Source organism: Engystomops pustulosus, chromosome 1 (assembly GCF_040894005.1).
Source record: "Engystomops pustulosus chromosome 1, aEngPut4.maternal, whole genome shotgun sequence".
NCBI lineage: Eukaryota > Metazoa > Chordata > Amphibia > Anura > Leptodactylidae > Engystomops > Engystomops pustulosus.
The window spans coordinates 247,996,292-248,009,583 of NC_092411.1; the positions used below are offsets into that span (position 1 = coordinate 247,996,292).

Sequence of the window (13,292 nt, forward strand, 5' to 3'; positions counted from 1 at the left end):
TTTGCTGTAATGGGACCTTGGATTATGAATAAAGTTTCATTACAGACACCTTACAGCTGATCATTGCAGTCTGGGACTAAACTAAAGCATCCAGAGAGCTTTACCAGAGGTCAGAGGGGTCAGAGGGGTCTGTCTTTAACTAGGGGTCGTCTGTAAGTCGGGTGTCCAGTGAATGGTCAACACGCTGTGTGGGGTCTTATGGATACATTACCAGGGGTGTAACTACAGTGGTAGCCCACATAGCAGCCACTATGTGGACTCCCAGTGTCAGTGGGCCCTGTCCCCTGACATGACACTAAATAATGGAGGATCTGCATCATTATATACATATTACATATATATACATATTGAACAATGTACAGCATAATATGTATATAACACACATGTGTTACAACGGCTAGCACACTACGATAATATATGTTTGTGTCACAGCCTGTAGGTTTGTGTCAGAAATCCCCTTAACGAAGTGTGAACAGAGCTAAACCTATAATCGAGGCTGTGTACACTCATAACTACAAGTCAGGGTTTTATCTACTGGGATTTAAGGCTCATTCACATGGAAGACTTATACGCACATGAAGATCCTGCAGTCCAAAGGTAGCCAAAGGCTTTCTGTGAGCTCCCATGTGCTTTCCAGATATATATAGTACAGTGTTGTTTTCATAAAGTATATGAACTCAGAATGTCCTGGGCTTAATTTCTAATATTTTTAGCAAACTTTCAGCATGAATCCTAGCAAACTAAGGGTGAAATTAAACGGTTGTGGCTGTGACGCAGCTGAGAGGGGTCTGTTTTGCCAATTAAGTAGTTGTGACCATAATTCTTAACGGAAGTATTATTTAGTAACAGTTTCATGTACAGTTATCAACAGACTGTTGATAACTGTTAAGACTAAATAATAATTCTGTTATAAATTATGATAGTAATTACTTAATTGATGCGGCCGGCAGGAACACAGCCGCATCTCAGGCGCACCGTTTAGTTGCAACCATAGTCTGTCCCAGACAGAAGGGTGGATTGTGAAAAGACAACCGAAATTAGATGTACTCATTGAGGTTTGCATTTATAAGGATATCTGTGTAATACAGCATTTGATAGATTGGGGCAGATTTACTTACCCCGTCCGTTCGCGATCCAGCGGCGCGTTCTCTGCGGTGGATTCGGGTCCGGCCGGGATTCACTAAGGTAGTTCCTCCGCCGTCCACCAGGTGGCGCTGCTGCGCTGAAGTTCCCCGGAGGCGCGCTGGAATGCCCTGAAATTCACCGGCCTATACCTGGTGAAGGTAAGTGTAATTTTCGCTACACATTTTTTTTCTTAAATGTGGCGGTTTTTCAGAATCCGTCGGGTTTTCTTTCGGCCACGCCCCCTGATTTCCGGCGCGTGCATGCCAGCGCCGATGCGCCACAATCCGATCGCGTGCGCCAAAATCCCGGGGCAATTCAGGTACAATCGGCGCAAATCGGAAATATTCGGGTAACACGTCGGGAAAAAGCGAATCGGGCCCTTAGTAAATGACCCCCATTGTGTCAGGATTGTTTTTCCTTTGGATTACATATGAATCCAGGGGGAAAAGCGTGGTATGACTCCCTATGGAGGAATACAGTGGTCCATACAATAGGTTTCATTGTATGCTAGATTCCCGAGATAAATTATGGATGATACATAATGGGGCATATTTACTAAGGGCCGTGTGCTAGTTTTCTGGTGGACATTGCATGTTCTTTTAGGTGCAAGCTGCTTTCATGCGACACAAATTTCTGCACTGAAGGGGTGTTCCGGTGCTCAGTCAGACCGTGTGCCAGATTTATCATGAAAAAAACTACATAAATGTGTTGCACGCCACATGTTAAAGGTGCAGCAAAATAAATTGTTGCACTCTCTCAGGGCACGCGGTCGTCGCTAGATTCATGAAGAATGGGTCACCAAAAATTATGAATCTGGTGCCTTCTGCACACTACACAGGCAAACTGCACATAGTACAGACTGCACTGTTCTTAGTTAATGAGGGACAATATTTGTAAACTCCTTTGTATGGTTTAGTCCAACAGCAAAACGCACAATGTTCTCTATTGTATGACAATTGTTTCACTTATAGATATTTAACAATAGAAATGATATATGTTCCTTCCCTCCACAGGATTATCGCTTGAATATCTTTCTGCGGCAGAAGTGGAATGACCCGCGCCTCGCATACAGCGAATATCCAGATGACTCATTAGATTTAGATCCTTCTATGTTGGATTCTATTTGGAAACCAGATTTGTTTTTCGCTAATGAAAAGGGAGCAAACTTCCATGAAGTAACAACAGATAACAAGCTTCTGCGGATTTTTAAAGATGGAAATGTTCTATATTCTATTCGGTGAGTTACACCATTTATTTGATAACAAGTGTTTTAAAAGTTTGGTTTAAGGTGCAAACCATTTTTTAAGTTGTAAAATGAGGAAGAAGTGAATCCTGTGGGATGTCCACTTATGGGTGGAGGGGGGTTTTCAGAGAATTTATTGGACTTAGGTGGTTTCAAATGTATTAGCTGTGTGAGCAAGACTAATTACGAACATCAAGGAATACATTGATGACCATTTAAATGGACCATGTAAATGCAAACTAGGAGAAAAAGTTTCAGATTGTTCACAGTGATGGAAACTGAATGAGAATTCCTAGGCCAGTGATGATGATTTTTTGAGAGACTGCCCAAACTACAACCGAACTCCATTTCTAAATGTCAATCCCTTCTCTGCTACAGCTTTAAAATCTTTTAACATCCTATGTTTACCTGGCAGATGAGAAACCATGGTCACAAAGGTGGCTATCCCAGGGTAAGGTTCACCCATTGCACTGTGGTTGGGCTGACCACTGTGGTTGTAATAATTGTATCACCCTCGCGAGGACACTGATAACATTAAAAGAAATAAGAAAAATTCAGGGTCTCCGGAAGAGGAAGAGTAGAAGGGTCTAGAGACAGAGATCCAAAGATTATCCAGCCCTGTCCACATCTCCTTACTTCTTACCTCCTTCTAGTTAGCCCAGAATGTGGCAAAAAATATCCCTAATTAGGGCACTTCTGAGTGCCACAAATGGCCTATGCTAAGCTTTTTGATGGCTTATCTTCTATTAAAAAGTGGAAAAATGTTAGCACAGCACAGTACAGCTTAAAGAGAACCTGTCCTTAGGGACTGGTGGCTTAGTGTCCCTTTAGCTCATCCCTCCATTGGCACTTTGGGCACATGCGCAGTGAAGCCGGGGTGTAGTACGCCAACTTCACTGCTTGACTGCGCAGGTGTGGGGAGCACCGGAACCAGGTAATGGTAATTAATGTTTTTTTATTTTAATAGAGGGTATCAGGGGACATTCTAAAGGATGATTTGAGACATGTGGGTGGTTTAGTGTCCCAAATCGTCCTAACAGGTCCCCCTTAAGCAACTTTTCTAAAGCACATAATAATTGTAGTGTGGGAATTGTAGGCCACTTTGTGGTGCAAGATACACCAAAAACACCATGCTGGTGCATTTTCAAAAGTAAACCTGCTGCATTGTATAGCCAATTATAACCGTTCGGTAACATATAACAATGCAGTAAGAAATTTTTCATTATCAAACCACTATCTCACCATTTTATACAGTTTACATTTTTAGAAGAAGCGTAAAAAAGAAAACTCCTAGTAATGAAAGAATAACTCTTCGGCTTAGATGTCTCCTTTAGTGAAGAACAGTAGATATTGGATTATACACTGCATCATACAGGAAGTCACAAGAGATACTTATAAATAGCACATATGTGTACGCGGTATGAATATGTTATCCTACTGTACTGTGGACTAATGAGGGTTTAGCAAGCGCTTTTGTGATGTAAATATATTTCACCTCCAGTAAAAGAAAGGCACAATGTCATTAGAAGGACATCATTATAAAAGTGTTCCATGTATAGGAAATGTCATGAGTAGCCTATGGCTTTACAGAAGCAGAGCAACAGCGACGTTCCCTTCAATGTGTCCTTTACTATCACCAGTAGAACAGAAATTCAGCTGGAAGTGAATCAAAAATCAAAGGACTAACGGGATTTAATGTCATCACAAACATAGAATACTGTAGGTTGTAAATATATAGAAATATATTTTTATAACTTATTCCCTACCGCCTACTGACTAAAGACGTCAGCAGTAACGTCTTTAGCGCTGTTTCTCCTTAGAGCTGGAGTGGGATCAGACACAGACAGAGACACTGGGGAGATTGTAGAAGCGGTTTACTACCACTTAGCAGAGCCGTCACTGCCGCCAGCATTATGGACCCATTAGTCATGTGATCGCTGGGTCTTCAAGAGTTATGCAGAGCTGCTGCGTCTGATTAGACCCAGTGATAGACTTTTTCCCCAAAGGGGGGCATTTTCCCCTGTCACTGTAGCTCCTATAGCTGCCACTGTAACAGTGTCTCCAGTGTCTTGTCAGAAAATGTTTTAATTCTTTTTTATTATTATATAATTATTTGTATGTTTGCACTGCATATTCATGTTTTAAATCTTTAAAACTTAATAAGTCTTCCTGAGTGGTGGTGACATTACCAAACTATTTAAAAGTGGAATGGGAGGGAGGAGGTGTATAGTAATATACGCTGGAGTCATGCATAATTAGGAGGAGAGGAGAGTGCAGGGCAACCTGTGTGATGTACACAAGAGCGCCTGAGATGAATTTGCATAATTTTAAAACATGTTTTCTGGCATATATACGTTGAGCTGCAGGTATGTGTGGAGTTTGGAGGGATACTGGTACTAATTTCTAAGGAATCTTATTGCTAATTGTTTTTTCTATATTCTTGATTATATATTGTTGAGGAATTTATCATTTACAATAGGCACCTATTGTCTTCTATAGAAAGTAAAGTATAAGTAAATTATAGGTGGTGGCAGCACAATTCTGTAAAGGAACTCTGGCAAACCACTAAGGCAGGTGTGGCAAAAAAAACTAAAATATACTTACCCTGCTGCAGCTCACAGTTAACACAATGCACTGCTACTCCTGGTAGGACACACCTGAGATTTCCTTCGGACAGTCCTTGGTTATTGTGTCCATAATGTCAGATATGTCAAAAGGAAACAAACATGGTTACAAAATGACAAGATTTCATATCAATGAATGTAAATACTGATTTGTGCATCTTTAGACCATTTTTACTTTAAAAATATGTTTTTATTCAAAATAAAAATATGTTTTATTGCATTCTAAATGTAATAGATCTTCATCTAGATAAACATAAACCAGCAAAAAATTGTATTCCACCAGCAAGGGCTACCATGACATATATACATCATATACTTAACAAGTTACTCAACTCAAACTCAACACGGTACATAGCACATTCATTTTCAAGTTGACTTTAGCTACATCCATTTCATTATGAATCCATTGCAACTGTTCTTTATCTAAAAGAAATGTATAGAACCAGATGCTTTAGGCTCTGTGTAATACACAGGACATCAGCATGTGTCTTTCCAGATGGTTCTCCTTTGGCTGTCAGGACATGCTGGGAGTTGTAGTTTCCTGACATCTGGAGAGTCACAGGTTGTTGACCACTCGGGAACAGAATAAATTAATACAATGTATTTGATTTGGTGAATTCGATCTTTATCTGCCTAAAATGTTTCTATTTTATAGCCTATTTCTAATAGCTAAATTGTGTAAAATGAAAATACATTTAAAAAATCCCACTGACTTACAAATATAAAGTTGTATTGCATAATTAAATACAATACAAGTTTGTAATACACTCATGTACTTTAAAAAATCTACGGTCGGATTCATGCCTTACAAAAGCACCGTAAGGCAGGATCAGGCTTTTCCTAAATATTATGTTTTCAAAGATGCTAATGAGCTCCAAGTGCTCAGAGGGGCGTCATCAGAGCCTGCCCCTCCTTCCCGGATATGTCTCATTTTTTCTCTTTGCTTTTCAGGGTACAGGAGGATATGCTATTTAGACATCCTGCTCAAAGCAGAAAGAAAGGGAGGCAGAGAAACAGGACAAATAAACTTTTTTTCTTTTATATTGATGTGCACTTTTATCAACTGCACCATGATTTATACAATTTACCCCAAATTTTTAGGATATATGTTCTCTTTTTGTTGTTTCATAGAAACATTTGTATTTACTAGAGTAAGATCATCTGTGTTGGTTATGTGAGGTGCTACGAGCTGTGCCCTTGAGGGACACATGACCAATCTGTGTTTAGAACTGCAAGAAATTTATATAGAAATGATGATATGAAACTGGAAAACTTTTTCAGATATAAATAGTCAACTTCAGGTTACTGTCAAGTCCCCTGGGCAGTTCTTATACAGATTATCTATACTCTCTTTTACTAGGCCAGAAGACATTATTTCAATAACATTAAACCCTGGAAACTCAGTTTTTTTTGGGGGGGTGCATTTCAGTTTTTTACCTTCCTCCTTCCCCAAGCCAAATCTTTTTTGTGTACATCTGTGGGAAGGCTTGTTTTCTGTGGCACAGATGGTACTTTCTAGTGGCATCATTTAATATTCTGTGCCATCTACTTGGGGAAAAAATCCAAATGAGGTGGTATTGGCAATAAAATGCTGTTGTACAATTTTTTTGATTGGTTTGGTTTTTACAGTTTTTACTGTGCGGTACAGATGACACAAACTTTTGTGTTCCCATATTCGGATGTCTGTAACTTTTTCATACATTTGTATACAGAGCTGGTTAAGGTGTGATTTTTTTTGCGGGATGGAATGATGTTTTGAATTGAACTATTGCCGAAAAAAGTGCCAGTTTGGGCATTTGGATATTCTTTTTTCATTAGGGTGTTCAGAGCTGGGAATAATGATTTTTATATTTTGATAGATTAGACATTTTGGGATACTGGGATACTTAACATGTTTATTACTTTTTTGTACTTTACTAACTAAAGTGGTGTGATTTCAATATATTTTTTCATATTTTTTACAACATTTTTTTAATATTTTTTCAGGTCCTCTTGGATGCCTAAACTTTAGGTGGTCTGACCCCTTATACAATATACTGCTATATAACTGTATTGCAGAATATAATAGAGGCAGTCCCCGGGTTACTTACAAGATAGACTCTGGAGGTTTGTTCTTAAGTTGAATTTGTATGTAAGTCGGGACTGTATATTTTCTAATTGTAGCTGCAGCCAAAATTCTTTTGGTCTCTGCGACAATTGGATTTTAAAAATGTTGGATTATCATAAGAAACAGGATTGACAATAAAGATTAATTGCAGACACAATTGATAACTGTTATAGCTTTTTATTGTAGCCTAAGGCTAAAGTACAGGAAATTACCAATCACCAGAGGTCTGTTTGTAACTAAAGGTCACCTGTTAAGTAGGGGACCGCCAGTATACTGACTCAGCAGACTGAAACTTAGGACCCCTGTTGGCAGCTATGGGAGCCTTTTACAGGTTTCCCAGCAGTCATGGCAACTGAGTAGCAGCCTCCAATGATGGTACAGGAGGCACCACATGGCATTTAAAGATGGCGGCGCCCATCGGAAGCACTGTTTCAGTAGACACCAAATGCATATAGAGGGGGGGGTCAACCCGTGAGTGTTCTCCACACGCCATTTACAACAGCCACCAGCTGAATACTGTTTAGGTGATGAGTAGCCTTTAAATCTGACTAAACGTATAGTTGAACCTATTTATTCACTTATAAGACTGTAACTGTCAAGTCCCAATAGATTTTGTTTGAGGTTACTCTAATTGGTAATGGGTTCCAGAATTAGCTGTGCAAAGTGGTTTGCTTATAAAATATTACAAGAACTGAAAGCTGCCATAAACTATGCAGACAAATATATCTAAATAGTTCTGTATCATTACCAGATTATCAGCAGGACCCTGCTTATAAAGGATGCAACAATTTCTTACATTAATATTGTTCATTATTTCAGGCTGACGCTTACACTGTCCTGCCCTATGGATCTGAAAAACTTCCCTATGGATGTGCAAACCTGTATCATGCAATTGGAAAGCTGTAAGTGAAAAGGAACACTGAGTCTAAATTACAAGTCAACTTTTTCAATTTACTACTAATACCTTATCATAAATATTCTACTTACAGATTTATCCCACTAAAAAATGGATTTGTATAGGACAGGTCATGATAAATACCATATTTGGGAGTCTGATACTCGACCCCCTGCCTATCACCTAAACTGAGCTCCATTCTCTGTCTAGTGGCCAGGGACACTAGATTGCAGAAACTATAGTCCTCACTCCTAAGACTTCATACTACTGTTATTATTCTGTAATGTCTTATTTTAATTTGTATATCATCCCTAAAATCTGTAAAGAGCTGGGGGATTTGATGGCGCTATATAAATAAAATTATTATTATTAGTGGGGCTTCTATTTACTTGATTAGGGGAATAGGAAGACACTGAACACAACAGTTCTATGCCATAGAGTTCTGTCATGGTTAGTACAGCCTTAAACTCCTGCTTTAGCAGACACAAATTTGTCGATGCCGTATCACAGAGACTAGTAGTGTTGGGCAGCAGTGCCCAGAGAGAGGTGAGTATAAGCTCACTATTATTTTTTACCCCATGGTGCAATATGTAAAAAGTATTTCAATTCTGGACAACACCTTTAACCCAAAGTGTAAATAATTTTATGATGTATGTTTTTTAGGAGCGCATACAAAGAATTTGTGTAAATCCCGCCCATTATGCTGTCAATATAAATCTTTGTGATTCACTCAAAGCAAATCTGTTATGTTAGGTTTAGAAATAGGCTTAAAGAGAATTTCCAACAATAAAAAATAGAAAGAACTAGAAGTCCTACCCCGATGCAGTAGCTGCCAGCTTGTGCTACCCAGCAATGCTGGTCCTGTCAAACAAAAAGTGGTAATGTCACCTTAATTGCACAAACCATGGCTGAGCCAATCACTGGTCTCAGCAGTCATTGGTCTATGAACTTACAAGAGAGTTGAAGCCAATGATTGGTACAGTCGTCATGTACACAATTAACACGACACACGCACTTCCAGGCCAATAGAACTTTTTTTAGAGTTTTTTTTTTTTAATTTTTACACCATTTTTGGGAGGAAATTTCAGAAAGCCCCTTTAAGACTAAAATATTTCGAATTATCCTTTATTAACACTTTTGATAAATACAACAGAAACCTGTATAATTAATTTCTCATCTGAGATGATCACATTCGCATTAGTGGAAGAGATTTTGACATAGCAGTTGTTTCGTGTCAGATTAATATTGTTGGATTTGGGATGTTTCTTCTGGCAACTGTTGACATGCTTCATATGATAATCAGTATTACCCACAGCTGTTTTTCAATTGACTACACACCATACTATTGAGTATCAAAGTATTTTATGTGGAGTCAAGTATATAATTCCAAGGCAGTGCTCAGGGAACCAGAAAACTCATCCGTGACGCTACAACAGAGACCTTCATGGAGCCATTAAATGGCTATTTATCTTCAATGTTTAATTATATTTAGAAACAAGTCTTTGTTTCTACTTAAGGAAAATACAGAAACAATTTATTAGTCATGACACAGCCGTCATATGACAGATTGATCTGTAGGATATGCTATGCTTGTCTTCCAGTTGGATACACAATGAATGATCTCATTTTTGAATGGCAAGAAAATGCACCTGTACAGATCGCAGATGGCCTGACTCTCCCACAGTTTGTCTTAAAAGAAGAAAAAGATTTACGTTACTGTACGAAGCATTACAATACAGGTAATTCTCTCCTGTTCCATTTTCCAGATCCTATTATTGAACTAAAGGTCATGCACAAAATAATATTATTCCATTTTATTATTCACTAATAAAAATTTCAATGTAAAGTATATGATCTGTATGATTAATAAAAGACGTAATTCCCACATGCTCTTTCCTCTTTATTATAGGTAAAAATGCAAATATCAATAGATATGTTTATATTGATTACAATCTTTGCAATATAGTTGCTCCTTTTTACATAGAAGTACTGTAAATGCCATCAAACAGGGTTGTCATACTCATTTTCATCTCTGCCTTGCATGTGCTTAACAAATTGTGAGACCATATAAATATAACTACCTCTTTAGAGTTAAACAAGCTGTTTAGCTGTAGGGTCATATATAAAGTATTACCTTTACAGTATTTGAGGGAAACCATAGGGCAGAATATATTGTTAAATAACCTTAAACTTTTCTGTTCCGCCTGCCTAGAACATTTTCTTCTTTGGCTTGTTCCCCTATTTGCTGCCACCAGTATCATCCATAACATAACATATTTATTAGATCATTATCAGCCGAAGACAATGCCTCTAGCTCTTCTCCCCTCAACCTTATCATTGCCAGCAATTCCCAACCCAAGGCATTCTCCACATTACTGCCCGTTCTACTCTTGTACCACACATTTCTTGCACTCCCATTCCCTATCACCTCAGTACCTCTCACCTCTGTTCTCCTGCCCCTCAGCTCCCTCTGTTCTCACCAGCTCCCTCTGTTCTCACCAGCTCCCTCTGTTCTCACCAGCTCCCTCTATTCGTACCAGCTCCTTCTATTCTCCTGCCCACAGGCTTCTTTTGTTCTCCTGCTCACCAGCTCCCTCGGTACTTTACCAGCTCCCTCTGTTCTCTCCAACTACCTCTATTCTTACTGGGCTCCCACTGTTCTTACCTGCTCCCTCTGTTCTCATGCTCAACATTTTCTTCTGTTCTCCTGCTTACCAGCTCCCTTTGTTACCCTGCTCACTAGTTACCTGTGTTCTCCTGCTCCCAAGTTACCTCTGTTCTACTGCTCCATAACTCACTCTGCTCTTACCAGCTTCTTCTGTTCTCCTGCTCACCAGCTCTCTGTGTTTTCACCAGCTCCATCTCTTCTTACCTGCCCCCCTCTGTTCATTTTGCTCACCATCTCCCACTGTTCTCATGCTCACCATCTCCCACTGTTCTCATGCTCACCATCTCCCACTGTTCTCATGCTCACCATCTCCCACTGTTCTCATGCTCACCATCTCCCACTGTTCTCATGCTCACCATCTCTCACTGTTCTCATGCTCACCATCTCCCACTGTTCTCATGTTCACCAGCTCCCTCCGCTCTCATGCTCACCAGCTTCCTCTGTTCTTGTGCTCAACATTTTCTGCTTTTCTCCTGTTTACTAGCTCCCTCTGTTATCCTTCTCACTACCAATCTCTGTTTTCCTGCTCCCAAGTTACCTCTGTTCTTCTGCTCCATAACTCGCTCTGTTCTCACCTGTTCTTCAGCTCACCAGCTTCTTGTGTTCTCCTGCTCAGCATCTCCCTCTGTTCTTACCAGCTCCCTCTGTTGTCACCAGCTCCCTCTGTTGTCACCAGCTCCCTCTGTTGTCACCAGCTCCCTCTGTTCTGATCACTGGCTTCCTCCACTCTCTTTGTACCCAGCTCCCATTGTTCTCTTGCTCACCAGCTCACTCCAGCAGCTTAGTACAGCTCACTCCAGCAGCTTACTAAATGCATAACTCACACTAATAATACTGTATACTAGATAGTAGTGAATGTTGGGTCAAGTGACTCACCAATGCTGTCAATTCGTATGGCAGACCGTGTAAAATTAGTTGTCTACTGAACGTGAAGCTGTAAAAATATTCTGTGTAGAGTATGTGTGTGGAGAGTATTCTGGCATAAACTGCTATGGATGCAACTCAATAGTGAGAGATTACCCTAGAGCGTTATTTGTTTGTGTCCATGATCTATTAAAAAGTAGTCTAATGATTCCAATGTATCCTCTAGACAAAGGTTACAATGATATGTCTGACGAGTGGGACCCCCAACATCCAGAAAAATGTATTATATCAATAAAATGTGCCTTTATTTAATTGAAGTAGCTGCTAAAGAGAAAGTAAGATTAATGCAAATAACCCCTTTTCTACCAGTCAGCATAAAATACATCTACTGGTCACCAAAGAGGATATGGAGAGGTATCACAGGCTAAGCCCTGTCCATTCACGGAATGTTAGCTGTATTTTACAGAAGATAGATGCCCCTAACTGCTGGCAATAACAACTGTAAAAAAAAAAAAAAAGCATAAATAAAAAAAGTGTCCAAATATATAAACTCACACTTTTTTCCATTTCACGTACCACAAAAAAAATGTTTTTAATTATCTAAAGGTTATACAGTTGGTAAAATAGCATCAATGAAAAAAATCATCTCATCTTTCAAAATCACTAATTGCCCAAATTTTAGGAAATAAACTATATAACTTGGGTATCTCTGTGATCGTACTCACCCATAGAATAAAGGAGATGTGTTAATTGTGTCAACTGGACTACACTGCGAAAGTCATTAAAACCCTTAAGAAAATGTGTTCACCTGAATTTTTTTGCCACATTCACCAAATTTGGAATTTTTTTCCAGATTCCCAGTACATGGCACCAGGAAACACAGTTTGTCTTGCAGTCAACAAATGCTCATACAGCTTTGTAAACTGTAATAAGTAAAAGATGTAGCTTGTGGACGGGGACAGGGGAGTGAAAAATCAAACAGCAAAAACTCAGAAAAGGGTGATCCATAAATGGTTAAAGAAGTGGAAGACTGACTGCTAACATTTGAACAGGAAGCATTGGACTCCTGCTGTCATAATCACTAAGGTGGTCTTGTGGCTGTACCCACTGATCAGCAATTGGTTCACTTTAACTACAGTGTCCTGATAACTATCCATACAACACCCATTACAGTATAGTAAAACCTTGTTGGACACTATCTGCAAACCATTACACAATATACTTTAGGTGTATTATGCATTGTAGAGCTAGTGAGGGATAGAGATACAGCATATACTATATTAACAGATGCTAGGACTGAACATACAATATTACGGTGAGACATCCCAGAGCATATTACATGATAGTACATGACAGGCAATGAAAAAATTCTAAAATAGTGATTTACATATTCTAAAATAGTGATTTACATAAGATGATCTTAACACAGTGTTTCAATTAGAATGTTGACTGACCATGATTAATGAGAAATGACTCTTAAATAACAAAGTGAATATCTCTATGACATTGTATAAATCCATTATAACTATTAAGCTAAGTACAGAACTACCCCCCACTTTCCCCAGGCTAATATTATACACTTCAAATCCTTAACAAAACTCTCCAAACTACTCATTGGCAAAGTTAGGGATAAGTATATATGGAGGATAGACGCTAAAAAAAAATCTCCAAGTAATCTTCACCATAGTTAATTTTACTGAAACATTATGAACTGAAAATATATGTCTTAGCTGGAATATTATGGTGCAGGTCATCCACAAACAGTG

General features: G+C 39.0%; 1 protein-coding gene across 2 annotated transcripts in view; it reads left to right on the forward strand.

Moving 5' to 3' along the window:
• Nucleotides 1-13,292, forward strand: part of GLRA3 (glycine receptor alpha 3) — a 107,985-nt gene that overhangs the window by 72,143 nt on the left and 22,550 nt on the right. For both annotated transcript variants that reach the window (XM_072123759.1, XM_072123767.1), the window contains exons 4-6: nt 2,139-2,362; nt 7,919-8,001; nt 9,596-9,733. In XM_072123759.1, the coding sequence (XP_071979860.1) occupies nt 2,139-2,362; nt 7,919-8,001; nt 9,596-9,733 (445 nt within the window). The remainder of the gene's footprint in view (nt 1-2,138; nt 2,363-7,918; nt 8,002-9,595; nt 9,734-13,292) is intronic.